This window comes from Streptopelia decaocto (genome assembly GCF_964273445.1).
Source record: "Streptopelia decaocto genome assembly, chromosome: Z".
In the NCBI taxonomy this organism is placed as follows: Eukaryota; Metazoa; Chordata; class Aves; order Columbiformes; family Columbidae; genus Streptopelia; species Streptopelia decaocto.
This window is the reverse complement of record NC_138657.1, coordinates 31100456-31118028: the sequence shown is the minus strand read 5'-3', so window position 1 is coordinate 31118028 and position 17573 is coordinate 31100456. Positions and strand designations below refer to the sequence as shown.

Sequence of the window (17573 nt, the reverse complement as noted above, 5' to 3'; positions counted from 1 at the left end):
TGAAATTACAGCATTACTTTAACATTGATTTAGTACTTAATTGACAATTTATGAAGACATCTAATGAATGTGGTTAGTAAGCCTGAGTTATTAACAGCAGAAATAGCAAAGCTGCAACACAAGCCTTCCTTTGTATATCATAGATTATTAAAACCATAGCTTTATTAGTACACGTACTTATTTTATTGAATTGAATGAAATTTAATAAAAAATAACACCAGAAAACCACAAAGAACAGAATTGACCTGCTCAAAAAATCCTGCAGTCATGAAGAGCACAAGCAGCTGAATCTCTGATTTATCTGAGGCTGGTGAAACTCACTCTCTGTTACAGGGCCTTAAAAACATAGTGTTTGCAGGGCTCACATGTTGGGCAGATGTGGAGAGGATCAATTTACAGTAAAGACTATGGGTTTAAGCCCTGGGGAGAGCACAGCCACTGGGAATTTTATCAGTTTTAGAGCACTGTGATATGCAGTCATATGAGAGGATTTGTTGTTGTTTAAGTTTTTTTTTTAAAGTAGAGAAGTTCCAGATTACAGAGGAAGAAATTCAATCCCTCAGTTACAGGTGGGATGCACTGTAGATTTTCTATAGAAAGGTCAAGGTAATGTAAGGCTATAGCCAGTGCATGTTATATTTTAAAAGGCTTTGAAAACAGAGGATAATGATAGGCCATTAGCCCTTCACGCAAAGAAATAATCTGCCCTAAGGGTAAGTCAGGAAATTCTGAAGGACCAGAAGGGACTTCTAGGCCTGTCTGATGTCAGTATCCAGCTGCAGTCCAGAAACAGGAGGATCCTGCCTTGGAGAATGGATTCCTACTGCTAACATGCCATTAAAATTGAGTCAGAGCAGGAAGTGAAGTAGCCCTATAAACTAGGCATATAATCCTCTTCCTCTGAGCATAAAAGCCCACAAAAATCAATCACTGGCACTTAAGAAGTTACATCTGTATCTTGGAACTGCTCATCTCTGGGAATGTTCTAAAAAAATCTCCTGTAACAAATACGTAAAGGAATTAAGTACTGGAAGAGTGAGAATGTTTTAGATACGGTCTGCTGTATCCAATAGCAGAAAACTAATGATTACAGAAAATTTCCGCACTGTTGCTTTCTGCCAATATTAACCCTGTTCTCATTACAAAAGTCTCTCATAAGCCAAATTCTGCTCCTATAATAGGTATACTAGTATGCTTCTGCTGCCACAGCTGAGGGCAGGACTTGGCTTTGTTTACTACTGCTAAGTTATCTTTTTTTTCCCCCTAATGATTAAATCCAACATCCATTAAAAATGTCAGTATTTTCACAGAATCACAGAATCGACTGGGTTGGAAAAGACCTCAGAGATCGAGTCCAACCCTTGGTCCAACTCTAGTCCGTTTACTAGATCGCAGTTTAAAAACCTCCAGGAACGGCGAGTCCACCACCTCCCTGGGCAGGCCATTCCAATGCCTGACCACTCTCTCTGTAAAGAATTTCCTTCTAATATCCAGCCTAAATTTCCCCTGGCAGAGTTTAAGCCCATGCCCCCTTGTCCTATTGCTAACTGCCTGGGAGAAGAGACCAATCCCCACCTGGCTATAACTTCCCTTCAGGTAGTTATAGAGAGTGATGAGGTCACCTCTAAGCCTCCTCTTCTCCAGACTAAACAACCCCAGCTCCCTCAGCCTCTCCCCATAGGTCTTATGTTCAAGTCCCTTCACCAGTCTTGTTGCTCTTCTCTGGACCCGCTCCAGCACTTCAATGTCTTTCCTGAACTGAGGGGCCCAGAACTGAACACAATACTCCAGGTGTGGCCTCACCAATGCAGAGTACAGGGGAAGGATCACTTCCCTTGTCCTGCTGACCACGCTATTTTTGATACAGGACAGGATACCATTGGCCTTCTTGACCACCCGGGCACACTGATGGCTCATGTTGAGCTTCCTGTCAATTAGTACCCCCAGGTCCCTTTCTGTCTGACTGCTCTCCAGCCACTCTGCGCCCAGCCTGTAGCGCTGCAGGGGGTTGTTGTGACCAAAGTGCAGCACCCGGCACTTGGCCTTATTGAACTCCATCCCATTGGAATCAGCCCATTTTTCCAGTCTGTCCAGATCCCTCTGCAGAGCCCTCCTGCCTTCCAGCAGGTCGACACTCCCTCCCAACTTGGTGTCATCAGCAAGTGCTTAATATTTTTCAAGTAATAAGCATTTAGTTTTAACATTAAAATTCTACTTGGTAGAATTACATAAGTTTGGAAGGTTTTGTATCTTACAAAGAATTTCATTGCTCTAATATTGAAAAGCATTTCATTCCTACCACTGAATCTTCGTGCAAAAAAGCACTCATCAGTAGATGATCTCTAAAGATATTTTATTTTTATCTTTCCTCACTTTGATTTTATCTCAGGCTAGTATTTGTTACTAGCAACAGAATACATTCAAGAATGAAAAACAACGTCTTTGTAGTAGATAAGAAAGAAAGGCTGCCTGTATATCAAAGTTGTTCTGTTATTCTTGGCATTGCTGTTGATATCTGCACCTAAGGTAATTTTGGCAGTACCTAAGTTCAGATATGTTACATGTCTGACTGTAAAATGAATTACCCCAGATCTGAAAATTTGTCCATACATTCTGGAGTATTATGCAATGCAACTGGAGACATATTTCTTCTGCATTAGTCTCACTGAAAGTTTAAAGTTTGCCATGTTTCTAGGCTGAATATTGGATGCTTCCTCAAGTAACAATTTGTACTGGGCTTGGACTTCAGAGAAACACAAGGGAAACGAAGGAAAACAGAAGTTTTAGTAACAAATCAGTATACAATACGCCACTAAATAATTGTCTTTCCCAGATATTCCATTTGATATTCATGATTCTATTAAGCTGGAAACTCATATCCAATGATATAAACAAAATATCATCCTGTGGTACATCACTGGAAAATGTAACACCACCCAGACTAAACTCATGATGCCACAGAACATACTACCTCAATGATAACTAGCTTCTCTGTCTCTGAACCCCTAAGAACAGCAGTTTCACTAAAAAAAAATCAATACATTAGAGTTCTATTAATATTTTCTTTTTTTTTCTGAACTACTCACCAAGATTTATGAAGACTTTTGGAATCATGCTTCCCAAAATTGCATTTTTCAAATGAATACATTATCTTTAAAAACTATAATATGTAATGCACCACTACAAAAGAATTTTTATTTGTAGCACAGTCAGTAGTAGCACAGAGCAAACCAACAGACAAGCAGGGATGATTCAAAGCTCTGCTAAAGACCAGCTGTATCATCTTTGGCCAGTCACAATCACATACAGCAGCATTTTGAAGGACATGTCAGGCAATTAAGCCTGGATTTCTGTCAGTGTTTTCCATCCTTTCCCATTTGACACACTGTTTGACACAGAGAGGATGGTTCCAGACTACTGCTTGAGGAAAAGCCATCTTCTCTAGTTTCCCAGATCCACGACAAAGCTCTGTGGCCTCCTTAATCGAAGGTGCCATGTGCCAAAATCAGAGATCACTATAATTTGAGGAGGCAGCTGCTTCTGGCACTTCAGATTGTGTAGTGAACACAGGTCCTTACTGCTGCAAGTTAAAGGCACTGCTTGCGGAGAGCATGGGATAGCAACAACACAGCAAGTCTCATATTTTTTGTGTATATATGTCTGAGAATTTTCAGAGAAAGATACACACACACACTCTTGAAAAAATAAGCTGAACAATACTAAAAAAAAATTCCTAATATTTCTGGCTAGCACAGCTGATATTTAAATTGGATTTCTACTTTATTTTTTGACTTTTCTAGCCTGGCTCTCACTTACTTTTTTTGTTCAGGGATGTCTTCCAAGAGCATGCGAAGAAAATCCTGGAAAACAAACGAAGCACCATAGTTAGTATGTTTATGAAGACATAACTGTGTCTGCATTGCTAGTCAGCATTAAATTTATAAAGACCGCAGATAACAGAATGACAAAGAAGTGCATATATGCACTATGGTGATATACTGCTCAGTTATTTATACAACATATGTTATGTTTGCCAGTTTTCCAACCCACTCAAGTAAAAAGTGTCAATATTGAAAGAATATGGGCTTGAAAAGCCTTCTGGCTATCTTAACAAAATCCCACATTCCCACTTTCATTCTTTCATTTAATCTATAATACAGACACACAATCTATATTTAAAACTGTCAAAAGGCTGCAGATTCGCATACTTCAAGGCTAAGAAATAGCAGAATCAAGGGTGTTTATGTTCTCTCCACTGTGCTTATGTTATCACACTGTCTTTAATTATATATAGGTACATCACATCTACTCATTCTGTGACAAAATTCACATTATTGCTGCCAACCACACCAACTAAGGAGTAAATTGTTCAAAGAAAAGGTAGGTAGAATTTCTTTCATGGATTTACAAAGAAGGTGCAATGCCAGTGGAATAGGATTACTGTCATCCTCACTTACAAGGGTATGAAAGTTTAGAAAGTTATACCTGACAACACATAAAGGTACTCTGACACCCCATGCTATACATGATTTAATTTTAATGACAATCACTGTGACAAAATCCTGTGAATAATCTCATCACAAGAGGATTTATTGATATCAGTTATTCATGTATATGCTACTTCATAAAGCAATACATCCACTTTATTAATACTAGCCTTTGTGGAGACAAGTTTCATAGGCTAATGATGTTCCTCACTGCAATACAGAAGTGCATGCTGATTTCTGATTGCAAGCACTTGCTCTCTTAAGATCTTGAAGAGTGTTTCCTAAAAGGCAAAAAACTTTTACGTAGAGACCCTGCCATGGCATTCAGCAAAAAATGCTGTTTCTCTGCCTGATATTGGCATTGTTAGGGAACCAAATAAATAGTTATTGCACAAATGAAACTACTGGTAACATGGTTAAGCCTTCCTCCTTCAGATTACAAGTGAGATTCAAGCAATGTTGCAGTGGCTGCAAAATTTGCGTATCACAAAAGGTAAATTACACAGCAGTGGGCTTAGCGTTGCTGTGGAAAGAATGCCATCATTAACTGTGCCAGTGGTTGTTCTGTCCTAACTATGGTATATTGCTGACATGATGATGAAGTGTGAAAACCCCTATTTCATACTACTACTTGCAGTTCTGTACCATTATTCTGTATTTAAACAGAGAACTACTGTCTCCTTTCACTTGTGGAAGCTTTGCTGGAGGTGCAGAGTAAGCTACATGGAAATAAAGAATACGAAAATATCATCAGTAGAGTTGTTTCAAAAGTGTGTGAAAAGTAATACTGAAGTTGTCATCCTTGACACTATTTGCACCATCTCTGTATACATTAAGCCAGCTAGATTCCCTGATTGGAATGCATCAACTTTTTATAATTAATTCTACAGTATACTTGAAGATACCGCTAGTATTAGAAGTGGTTTTATATTCTGTATATTATACTATGAAATTAAACATCTCCTTTGTGATTAAAGCAGTCTTCATTTTTCCAAATATCTATTAAAAATAAAGCAGTAACTATACTTCTACACACTTTCTTAAAATTAGGATTAATCTATTCTGTTTTAACTGCTGCTATTTTGATGCTCCAAAACAGAGTAGGAAAACAAATGACCACTTTGCATGGCTTTTTAATATTTGCCTATTATCAAGTCTGCATGACATCCCATGATAGGTCTGACTTTTTAGTTGCTTATAATTTTGCCAAACTGTAACCATCTGGAGTGAAATTTTATCCTCGGGCTATTTTTTTCTTTCTCCCTGATGAAATGGTTCAGAAGCGTCCAAAAGAAAAGTATGGGGATAATGTGGTTTTTTTTAAGCTTTCATGCCATTTCTTTAAGAGGTGCTAGTGACCAGGATAATCATAAATAAATGCCGAGTCATATCAGAAAACAAATTATAGTTTGTCTTTTGTCTTTGTTGCAAGTATTTCAATGAAGCTAGAAAGAAAACATGAGTTAGAAATCACATGCCACCACAGTGCTGCATTGTTAACAAGGTGGCTTATATTCATGCTATTAAATAATCTCACTTCCCTATGTACTCCTGTTGTTCTTTGCTGCCTGGAAACCCAGAGGCTAGAAAACAACTTTTCCCTATATACAGAAACTGTTATTCTGCAGATTGTGGAACTTTATTGACATGTAGCCAAACTGAAAAAGTCCTTGAAAAATGAGTTCACACATGTTCACTAAGGATTTGCTAGACCCTCGTAATTAAACTCCCTAAAGACTTGTCTGGTTTCACCGTAGACCAGACTGAAGCTAACAATTTTAATCACAACTGCAACTTTGGCCTGCTGCTGAGCAGATCAAATCTGGATACAGATGGTGAACTGAGATCAGGGAGAAGTTTTCTTTGCACTGTTAATGCGTGTAGCACATCTGAGTTAAAGGCAAAGAAAAGTGGGGCCCCAATGACTGAGAAGTAGGTTGGGAGAAGTTATTTTGAGAACCCTAAGAAAGAAAGCTACTTGAAGCGCTAATTAGACAGATCTGAGTTTCTACTCTTGAACTGTTTTAGGGCACCAGACAGGTACCTCTCTCTGATCACACATGTTGATAATAAATAAAGAACACTGAGTATCAAAAGACAAATGATATCCTCTTTAAGAAAAAATTAAAATCTAGATATTTCAAGTACTCTATGACCAAGAGATACTTTCCGTTAAATTCTCTAACTGAAATAAAAGGAGGTGCATAAGAGCAATGGAGATTTCGTGACTAAAAGTGATACATCTAAAAGGACATTCAGTTGGCAACAAATAAACTCCAGATGCACTTACGGAAATTACCCACTCAAAGTTCAACTATCCCTATCAATTATGCAGTCTGCAAATGACATAACTAAATGGTAAATGTTACTTTGTCTGGTTTGGGTGGAAAAATAAATAATGAGCACCCTTCCTAGGATCCTGTATGTTTTTAATTCCCTCCCCATTCATCGTCCTGGCTTTAATGTAAGAAAATCGACAACATGTTGAAATCCTTCTCTTGGTGTTTTGCTAACAAGCTCAGATTGCCCCTCCAAAGACAACAACTTACCATGAGTAGGCAAGACTCCCCAGCTATACGCTCTATTATCAGCCAGCAATCATTAGCCAGACAGTTTAGCAGTTTAAGCCCCAGGCGACAGAGCCACTGACAAGCTCCAGCCAAAAGCAGAATTCATTGCCCATTCACCTCGTGCCAAGGAACTGAATTCAGATCACTAGCAATTCACTGAAGAAAAAATGACTGACTGTTGTGGCAAACCAGAAAACGTAGCACATATGAAGACCTGACGAGGATTTCTGGTAAATCTTTTGGATCATTAAGGTGGTATCAGCCCCCTGGATGGCCCTTCCTGGCATTCTGCTGACTGGGGTCATTGTCCCCGTGTAGCACAGCAACAGAAGGGAACCTGTACCCTACCTGAGCTGTCCAAATTCACAATCCAGTGCTTTCACACAAACCAATCTTAGTAAACTGTCCATACTAACAACACTGTATTTGTCCTTTTAGGTACGGTGTGAATAACTGAGGGAAGCAAGTCTTAAATCACCCCAGCTGTATTTGTAAAAGGGTTTCTGTCAGAGCCTCAGGTCTTTCACAAAATCATCTTTGTGCATGTCAAAATACCTCAAAGCAGATAACTCCATTCAGATAGGTCCTTTCAGTCACCAGATAAATTGGAAAAAGAATGCTGACTGTCACTTAGTCCAATGAACAAAGCATTGGCATTCCCCTTACCTTATTGATGGGAAGGTTCAAACTAGACCCCAGGCAAGGAAGTGAAGACATGCAACTTGAACATGCCTTTAGGTGTTAATCTCAGGTTAAAAAGTCTGATCTAGTGAAGCAGTCTTTTTTTATTGCCTTACACTTGTTAGAATTCAAAAAGATGAACAGAAAGAAAAGCATACTGCATGGTAAATAAAGTGCCTATGAACAATGAACAGAAAACAAAATACCACACAGCTGCTTCATATGAAACACCTATTCTACATAAATGAGGCAAAGGTCTTTGGGAAAAAGATTAAGAAAAGAACAGTTATCCTATAGTAATTGAAAGTTGTCTCATTATACATATATATATATAAGGAAAGTGAATGGAGGCTGCACGGTGCACAGCTAACAAAAAAGTAGGAATATGTTCATTTATGCAAGAACTGGAACAGGAAACTAACTCAGTCTGCATAAAACTGCCCCGTCTATTTCTGTTTTCCAAGCACGTGAAAGTGTAGAAAGCAAAGACCCCTGTCCTAGAGGCTGCTGTGGATGGGACAGCACCAGAGTCCACACCACACCTCACTGATGCCAACACTTGGTCACTCAAGCTCACAGGTTAGCAAGCATGAAACAGCTGGGGCCAAACTGCAGAGACAAATTTTTAGTTAAATTGTTATGTAAAAAGAAGATTCTAGAGGCTGAGACATCAAAATACATCCACACTACATGTTTAGACTTACTATTCTAATTACAAGTTAATAAACAGTTGAATGGCGATTTGTATGTGCAGATACTGATTCTATGAAACGATGATAATAATGGTATGTACCTATGCAAACTGCTGTGCAGGAACATGTTGATATAGGTACATACATAGCAGCCTTGCCTTTTAAACTTTAATGAATAGCATAAATTATTATTTTTTTTGAAGCACTGCCTATTTAACTTTCACTATAGCAAACTGTAACTCTATCAGATGGATAAACACTACAGATCTTGGTTTATTATTACAGCAGACAGAACGACATGAAAATTAAAGTCCGCAAACAAGTAAATTCCCACGGCTTTGTTCTTTCAGTATAAAAGTGAACAATAGTTTCAACTGTTAGGAATATCATCAGCTTGCACTCCTTTCTATTTATTTATAGTCAGTATCACTCTATTAATTATTTTAAAAGTTAATGCAAAACAGTGACGAAATGAATTATCTCACAGAAAGAGAAGTGGAAGATTTTTTAAAATCCTCCTCAAAGATTCCAGACTTGTTTTTCACGTCTGTTGCTAACTTGACTAAAATAAACAAAAACTACTATTAAAAATGTACTGAACACGCAATCAAAATGGAGGAAAAAGGCAAACTGATTAATGTTTTACATCTGAAGTCATTTCCTTGCACCTGCAGCTACATCTAGGCAAAATACTACAAACACCACTGAAAACAAGACCAGTATTCAGAACACGGGCAATTATTTTCGCTGTTTTTACCTTCCCTCATCCCCACAATTCCTAAAGCTGGGAACTTTTACAATTATTTCGGACAAAGTGAAAGTCAACACTATGATATTTAGACTTACCATTTGCACCTCTATTTCATGTAAACACTGACAGCATGTTTGTTCAAGAAGGAACTCGAATAATAAACTTTGTACTAACTTGACTTCATTGCTTCTGCATTTGCAACTCCTGCTGTGATTGCTTATCTACCTATACCAGACACTGACATAAATACAAATTTTTAAACTTCTTACAAAGAAAGTAAGTGCATTTACAATTGGATATAGCCCTATCCCCTTTTCATTTTTAACATAGTGGCCAAATAACAGGATGACGTTAAAATTCCCTTCCTAGCAACTTCAATGGGAGCTGGATTTAGAATGCTGTGAAACAAGGTAAAAGCAGAAAAAGCACACAATAAAAGTTCTATAGTACTCAGCATTTTCTCCACCAAATCAGGTATCTTCAAACGAAGGAAGGTATATTTTTTGACCCACATTAAGCATGCATCTATGGACATATTGCACATATTCAAATAAAGAGTAGCCTAAGAAAACTGAAATAAAAGCATCACTCTTCCTTGAATCATTAAAAGACTGAACAATTGTCTATGTAATACGAAAAATGGTTGTTTCTGGGTGCAGAAACAACATACAGTGTTTCATCTTATGAGAGTGGAGGCAGATAAGCTACAAATTGACATTTCATAGCAGAATGATGGATAAAGGGAGAAGTCTAGTAAATGGGTAGTTCAATTACAATGCAATCTAGCTATCATAACTAATAGTATAATGTGCTAAGATATTTTGCAGCATTTAAACAGTCCACTGACACAACTCATCTCACATCAACCAGGAGCAACAAGTTGACTTTTTCTCAGCAAAATGTGCGCACCTTTCCTACCTGCAGACTAAAACACTGGGCTGCTTCATGCTTTAGCAGTTTCATGATTTCTGTAGGTTTCTAGCTTTGTAATAGTGGAGTGTCATATTTATGATTTTGCACACCATAGTGTAGACAAGGCTCATAGAGTCACTGGCATCCTCCACGCTATGCCCAAACATAACTGCTCAGCGTCTCAGTAACATGGTACAGTAGTCAGCTGCAGCAGTGGAAACTTTAACTCCCTGAGCACTCCAAATGTTCCTTCACAGGGCAGAGCTGTTGCAATAAAGCTACTATGCCTAACTTCTGGGTGAGTTGACATACGAAAGAATCCATGGGTCTGTGAGCTACTTGTAAGATACGTGGGCATACATCTCACCCCATAAGAGTGAGATTCAAAACAGCAAGTGCAGGAGCAAAGAATCATTGTGGCTGGAAGAAACAGTTATGTGTTAGACCCCATTCCATAAAAATCAGAGGCCCTTACTCTGTTTTGCAAGGAGACATTTGTCACCATCCTGAATCCTCTCAAAGACTTCAACTGTAACTTCAGAAAAGACAGACTTCAAAGAAACCGGTTTCAGAAGTTCATTCATACCTCTTCTCTCCCCTCTTCCCCTGCCCCTCACTCTTATCACACTGCTCTTCTAGTGATGCCAACCATTTATCATGTTGTGCCTTTGTTACAGGCACAGCTGGTTCACAGACAACCCCATGAATGACTGTCTTCACAGCATCAGAAAGTCAACAAGCTGCAGTTACATGGTGCAAGCTGGATGACAAGGTCTCCTAGAACTTCGGGTTTGGAGAACCATGTCATTCCCTTCTCAAAACAAAACACTGGAGGACAAGACAGCCCCCCTTTTAATGCTACAGCCAGTGGCTACAGGACACTTTCAGAAAGACGTAGGGGGAGGTACCTTTCCACTTAGAACCCCAACTGGGTTCTTTATGTGACAGATGGTACAATATGGTGTGACTTGTTCAATCTTTCTTTTTGAAGCTGTTCTATTCTGCATGCTACAATTATACACCATTTATGCCAGCAAGAGAAAAACCTAAGTCTGTAGTTCAAGTAATTAATATATGCAGTTGGACCTAGGGAGGGCAGCAGATTCTGATTCCTAATTCAACATTATTTTTTACAACCAAGCCTTCACCAATCCAGGAAGAAATCCTGAAGTATGACAACAACTGCTTTTAAGAGTGGGCTGCCACTGCATGGTATCACTGTTAGAGAAAGTCTACTGAAAGAAAGAAGCAGCACGTCTTAAACATGCCTTTTAGATTAACACCTCAGTAACAGATTGTTTTAGAAAGCATGGGAGTATGGACCATGATGAGGAAACCTATACAGAGGCTGTGACAAGACTGTAATACAGGTGGGTGCACTATCACAGAGTGATGGGCACATCAGTCTGACTTGGTGAGAATGAGACTGTCCTCATGAGAAAGACTGTGAAATGATAATCATTGAATGAAGTAACAAGCAGAGAGGAAGGAAATAAAGTCAGAAATATAAAATGCACAGACTGCTACAATTTATAGAAGTTTTCAGTTACACTCCTACCTTGTGTTTCCTCTCTAACAGAAACAAAGAGGTGTAAGGGAAAAGATTGACTGATCACAAGCAAAACCCATAAGCTAAAATACTACGGGAAACAATTCCAGTATGGTAAATGACCCTGTCTTTGAGAATATCAGCACCTATGAGCGTTGACATTTCAAAGTATCAAGTTAAAAGAAGAAAAAAAAATATTATCAGATACTAGCAGGGTGTCCAATTTATGTATCACCCTGAAAAAATGTCCTGCCCTCTAGCAGGTAGGGATTTCACCAATATTGCCAAACTACAATTGCATCTTTCACCACAGCCAGAAGTGGTGATTCAGAAGGTCAAACTGAACATTTAGGTCATTTGTTTTTTCAGAAAGTTTGGAACAACCCCAAGCACAGTACCTGAGAAAGGACAAGTTGCCCATGGAACTTATGAACAAATTTTCGTAAAGATGCAAGGTATGAAGCCTCCCCTATTGTCCTTGCCAGAGACCGCAAAAGGAAATAACCCTGTAAGAAATTAAGCCAGAAACAAACAGGATGCTGTGAATCAGCTGATGTCTAGAAGAAAGAAGTCTTTATCATATTAATAAAGCAATGTCAATAAAAATCAGCTGACAGTACTCACCTTCAAATAGTGAACCTGCATGAAGATTTTTTCTGCTTTAAGACCATGTTTGACAACAGATGCTCCAGACTCACTCAGTTCTCCCGTGCTCTCCTTTTTGGGCCTAAAATGGTAACATACTTAAATTTAAGTCTTGGATAACTAAGTAAAGAACTAACTTCATACATTACATGTTCTCATAGTTGAAAGCATTGTGAATTACATAGTAATTTTAGACACCTGTGACTAGTTCAGTCTTTACCATAAGTAAATAACTTGGCTTAGACAGGCAAACAAACAAAGAAATCATACTTTTAATGCCATTTTGAACATAGCTGACCAGACAGGTGGGGTATAAATGAAATTCATCACTAAGTTGGTACACTCTTTTTGCTGCCAGCATGAGATCACACTGCATGCCATTCTACAGTGCACAGCTACATTATGAACAAAGAGAAATGAGGAAAGAAAAAATAAATTTTAAGGGAAAGGGACGGATACTGAAGTCATTACATTCAACTAGAGATATCTCTTCTTATACCTGAACACTGGCTTAACAGTTTACATGACTATACTTGCAAGAATAATGTCTATCACCTGCATGTAATACACTGCAGAAGTTATTATGTTCTGGTTTTAATTTCTGCCATTTGGGATTGGAAGAAAAGTAGTTGAAATGTTAAAAGATCAAGAGTTTCACACACAGGTTCGGGGTTTACACACAATAGTGTCTCGAAAAAACCTACTTCTTCACTGTCTGATCTTAAAATGTAATACAGCATTTGGTATGCCAGAAATCTATAGCAGTAAAGTTTGGAGGACTTCTAGGCTCTTATAAGCACAGAGTGAAACTAAAGAGAAGCTATGCAAACATTTTTTCTTCATTTGTAAGCAGTGCCTTCACAGGCACTGAAGGGCCCTCTAGCTTTTTTATTTCCACCCAGAAAACATCCCAGCTAACAGTGGTCTGAGAACTGATATCTGTCTTAGGAACCTTACCCTGCAACTGAAACAACCTCTCCAGTTCTAAGTTTTCTAAACAAACACCTTTCCTACTGCTCCTACAGAACAGGCCACAGCAGTACAGGATTCTTCAAACAACACGACTCATACACTTCTCACAAGCTAATCCCTGTGATCAAATTTCTTTCATACGTATGTCAGCTTTGAGGAAAACATGCTTCCTTTTTTGTATCCATGTAATGGCTTCCTAATACGGTTTTGTCCAGAGTGCTAAGCTGGTATTTCCACTGTTCAGGCACTGTATTTAGGAACTCTGCACATGAAATTCACTTCACACAGTAAAATCTTCATAAAATGTAACTGTTTGAAATAAAATAGAAAAACAATGTTGCGGTTTAACCTGAGCTAGCAATCACAACCACAACAGCCACTCCTTCACTCTTCCCACCCCCAAATAGGGGAATCAAAAGGAAAGGGAGAAACCCATGTTTAATAAAACAACAAATAATACTAATATGCTACTACTGCTTCTAATATATATAAAATAATAAAATATAAAGTAAGTGATACTCAATGCAATTCCTCACAAACTCGGTCTGTGCTGAGCAGCCAGTCCTGGGAAGAGAGAGCACCTGAGTGCTGAACAGGAGATCCCAGGGAGAGAGAACAAAGCAAAAGGACCCAGAGCCCACTGCAAAACGGCAGGATGGCAAAGGGCCAAACCAAAAGAAAACTCCAAACAGAACTCAAAATGGAGCAGAACAGGAAATGATCTCTCAAGCTGGAAAACACAACTCTCCTGAAATACAAAGCATGATGCTAATGGTATGGAATACTCTCACTGATCAGCCTGATGTCAGTCAAGAGGAGATCAATAACTCTTATCCTATGGTAACTCCAGTTCTTCAAGACAATGTAACTATTGCAGACACACTTAGAAGAGCAGAGGTCTACCCATTTCCATTCTGCGTGAGTCTCCTGGAAGGCAGGTCTATTGGCAGTCCATACGTAACTCTTCATTGTTCTCTGCCTATATAAAAAGCCCAAAGTGCTTAATTTCTCTCATAATAAATAGCCCAGTCTATAGACTGAAAAATGGAGTTTGAGCACAGGCTACAGGATCCACACTAAACTGAAGTACACCCATAATCACAATTATTCCAAATTACGCAACCATACTTCCTTCCTCCCTCAACCAACTTTGTGCCTGTGTAGATCCTAGTAGGTGACTAGGAAGCAGCATCCCATCTGGATGATGGCACTGCAGAGTTTCTTTCCTTTTGCACATATATACCCCTGATCACGTCTGCAAAAGAGTGTAAATATTCAGAAAGTTACCCTGTTCTCTGCTATCAGTATTTCAGCACACTATTTCAAAGCAATGCTGAGTATATTTACAACACCTTGAAGGTACAGAGACTGAATGTTTGTTACACTGACCTAAAAAACCTGGCATCTAACCTAGTTGATGAAGCTAGGCCTAACGCTAAAGGCAAGCTGAATCAAAGTATTCAATCTGCTACCTGGCACATTTTACATAATTAGATAGATAGGTAATTAGGTAAATTTCTGAAGGAAACAAAACATGCAGGGTTTGTTTGGTTTTTGTTTTTGCTTTTCCAGATGGAGAAGTACATTGTACAAAGTAAAAATTCACCAGGAAGTCCTTGGTAATTAAATACTCTGATATGCTGGGTAGTCATGCAAACTGATGCAGAGACCACAAGAGACTATCTGAAAGGCATGTTTTCTATAACTGAGATAGAACTTGTTATTAAACACCTACAGAGCCTTCAAAGAGCATTGCATCGTGAAGAAAATGGACTTGACTCAGGTGGAACTCAGAGACAAACTGAGAATTATTTATCAACACTGTTTTGTCTTCATGAAGAATCACAAACTGAAGTTCAGTCACAGGGACCAGAACATGAAGCAGTCTCACCACCAGCTCTATTCCATAGAATGAAATGGACTTCTCTAGTCTTCTTTGCTTTCATAAAATGAAAGACTGAATTAGAATGCTGGTGTTGATGCTTGCCAATAGAATAAGTGCCAGGACATATTTCACAAGTGCTTTTATCCCTGCAAGTTTGCTTCAAACTCTGAGAAAATACATAGTATTCTGTCTGAAGTCTTATTCTGTATGAGCACTACAGTGCCACAAATTCTTTTCCAATAATAAGATTTGCCAGTGCTGCCTTTCTGAGTTGCTGTCTGCTGAAAAGACAGTTACTTATTTCTTTCATACCTGACTTCTTTTTTCACAGGTAGCTTATGTGGTGCTACTATAACATAGTATTAAATATCCATAAGAAGAAACATCATGCTGATGATCAGTTTGCTGAGTGGCTTTCACCTAGTCTGAACAGGTACGTATTTGCTGGATCAAAAGTTAATGGGATCAGCGGTCAGGTTTTAGGCAGGGTTTTCCTGCTGTCAGGAGAAAGCACAGAAAATCATACGATCATTCAGAAGGGAACAAAAAAGTAATTCGAGAATAAGCTTATGCTTGGGAAGAGTGGGTTGGCTGTTCTTTTTTATCTTCCTGACATAGTTAACTTTTAGGTTTATTATTCTTATATAAAAACACAAGCCTGAACCAGCATAAGCCTCAGTATAGACTCAAAACCCAGTGCAATGCCAAGACGGAAATTTTCTCTCTTACATACCAACTCTGGAAAGCACATGGACATAATTTCACAAAGGAAAAAAAAATTAAAAAACAGTAAGGATATGAAGAGACAACCTATGCAAGTCCGTGCCACTTAACCAGCAGAAAATATTTATACCTGACTGAAACCAGTGGAAAGTCCTTAAATGCAATCACAGGAAACTAGAAACATCAGAAAGAAAGAGATTGCCAGAAACCCAAGCTGGTATGATGTTCCTCTCCTGAAGTGTATACTAGAGGCATATTTTTCAAACTAGAAACGATTTGTCATTCTTTTGTATTAGCACTGAGAACACCACTATGCAAAAGGTACACAGCATGCTTATTACAGAGATTTAACATCTACTAACTGTGGAAGTCAATAGAAAGCTCACATTTCAATTTAAAGATAAATGAATCCTTCCTTAGTTTCAAACTGCAATGGATATTTTGGCCCTTAGAAAAACAATTTAAAAAATTTACACCACAAACATTTTATTAAAAGTAACAACTGTTTAATTAATGCAAAATGTGACGTATGTGATTCCATAATGTTGAAAATGGAAGTATACATCCAGATAAGCCTCATATCACAAGAACCAATGTTCCTAAAAAGAATTTAACACAGATTAAACCCCTAGCATCTGTCAATAAGTAGTTGTGTTGGTAGCAGCTGTATGACAGCTAGCAATAAAGCTTGCTTCTGTATTTACACCTATCATCAAATCACACACTTGCAAATGCAAAACTTCACTGACACATAGGATAAACAATTCATCAATAAACATTAAGTAAAACAGATCAATGAAGGAGTACAGTTAGGCAAACTCAGTGACACATTTTCAGAAGACATGAGGCCACAGAGAGGAACTTCTATGTCATTGAACACTGCCCAAATATAAAAGGCTTTGAAGTCCTACTAAGAAAGCACAAAAAGGGAGGGAAGACCTCAAAATAAATGAAATGGCAAAAGCCTTCCAAAAACATTTAAAAGTTGGTTATATACAACACAGGGATCAATTTGTTCTTTGCTTCCACTTGGTGAAAGAAAAGAAGAAACCTGCAATGTTTGAAGTAAACTATATTTAATCTGTGCATTATGAAGCGACTTTTTACTGTTAACACTAAACCAGCTTAGCTATGTACCATGGAAACTCTTTCATTGGAGGTTTCTAGCACACGTTAGCAAAAACTTGCTTCATATGGTTTGTGTATACTACCTGTATTTCAGGGTAGAAGAATGGTCTACATAATCTCTTGAAATCTGTCCCTGTACTTCTGTGATTTGGTCAGTGTAGGGCTAATTTAAGTCAAGATTAGTAAACTTGCCTTTCTTGGTCAAAGACTAGGGGCACCAGCAGCAGAGATGTTAGGAAGCCACTCAAGATAAAAGACTACAGCAAACCCTCAGGGCACCAAACAGAACAGCCCAGATGCCCAGATTATTAATCATTAGCAAAGCAAGAATTTGGACTAGATGATCTTTTGAGGTCCCTTCCAATCCCAAACATACTGTGTAATGTCTTCAGCTATGGAAGAAGACTTGAGCTTGGCATCTGGTACCTAAAGATCAAAATCTTGTTTACATAGTAGTATTAGTAACTTCTAAAGAAAGAGCAGATTTATATAGTTCATTATGGTTTTTCATTTGTTTTTTAAAGCTTCATTCAGCTTGGCAGTTAGACACCATACTCCCATATGTGCTTGTCTTCAGC

General features: G+C 38.3%; 1 protein-coding gene across 2 annotated transcripts in view; it reads right to left on the bottom strand.

Annotated features, from left to right (window-relative positions):
* Positions 1-17573, bottom strand: part of AOPEP (aminopeptidase O (putative)) — a gene marked incomplete at its 3' end in the record, with an annotated part of 232900 nt that overhangs the window by 97018 nt on the left and 118309 nt on the right. For both annotated transcript variants that reach the window (XM_082074083.1, XM_082074084.1), the window contains exons 8-10: positions 12267-12369; positions 12041-12148; positions 3817-3860 (exon numbers count right to left, since the gene is read on the bottom strand). In XM_082074083.1, the coding sequence (XP_081930209.1) occupies positions 3817-3860; positions 12041-12148; positions 12267-12369 (255 nt within the window). The remainder of the gene's footprint in view (positions 1-3816; positions 3861-12040; positions 12149-12266; positions 12370-17573) is intronic.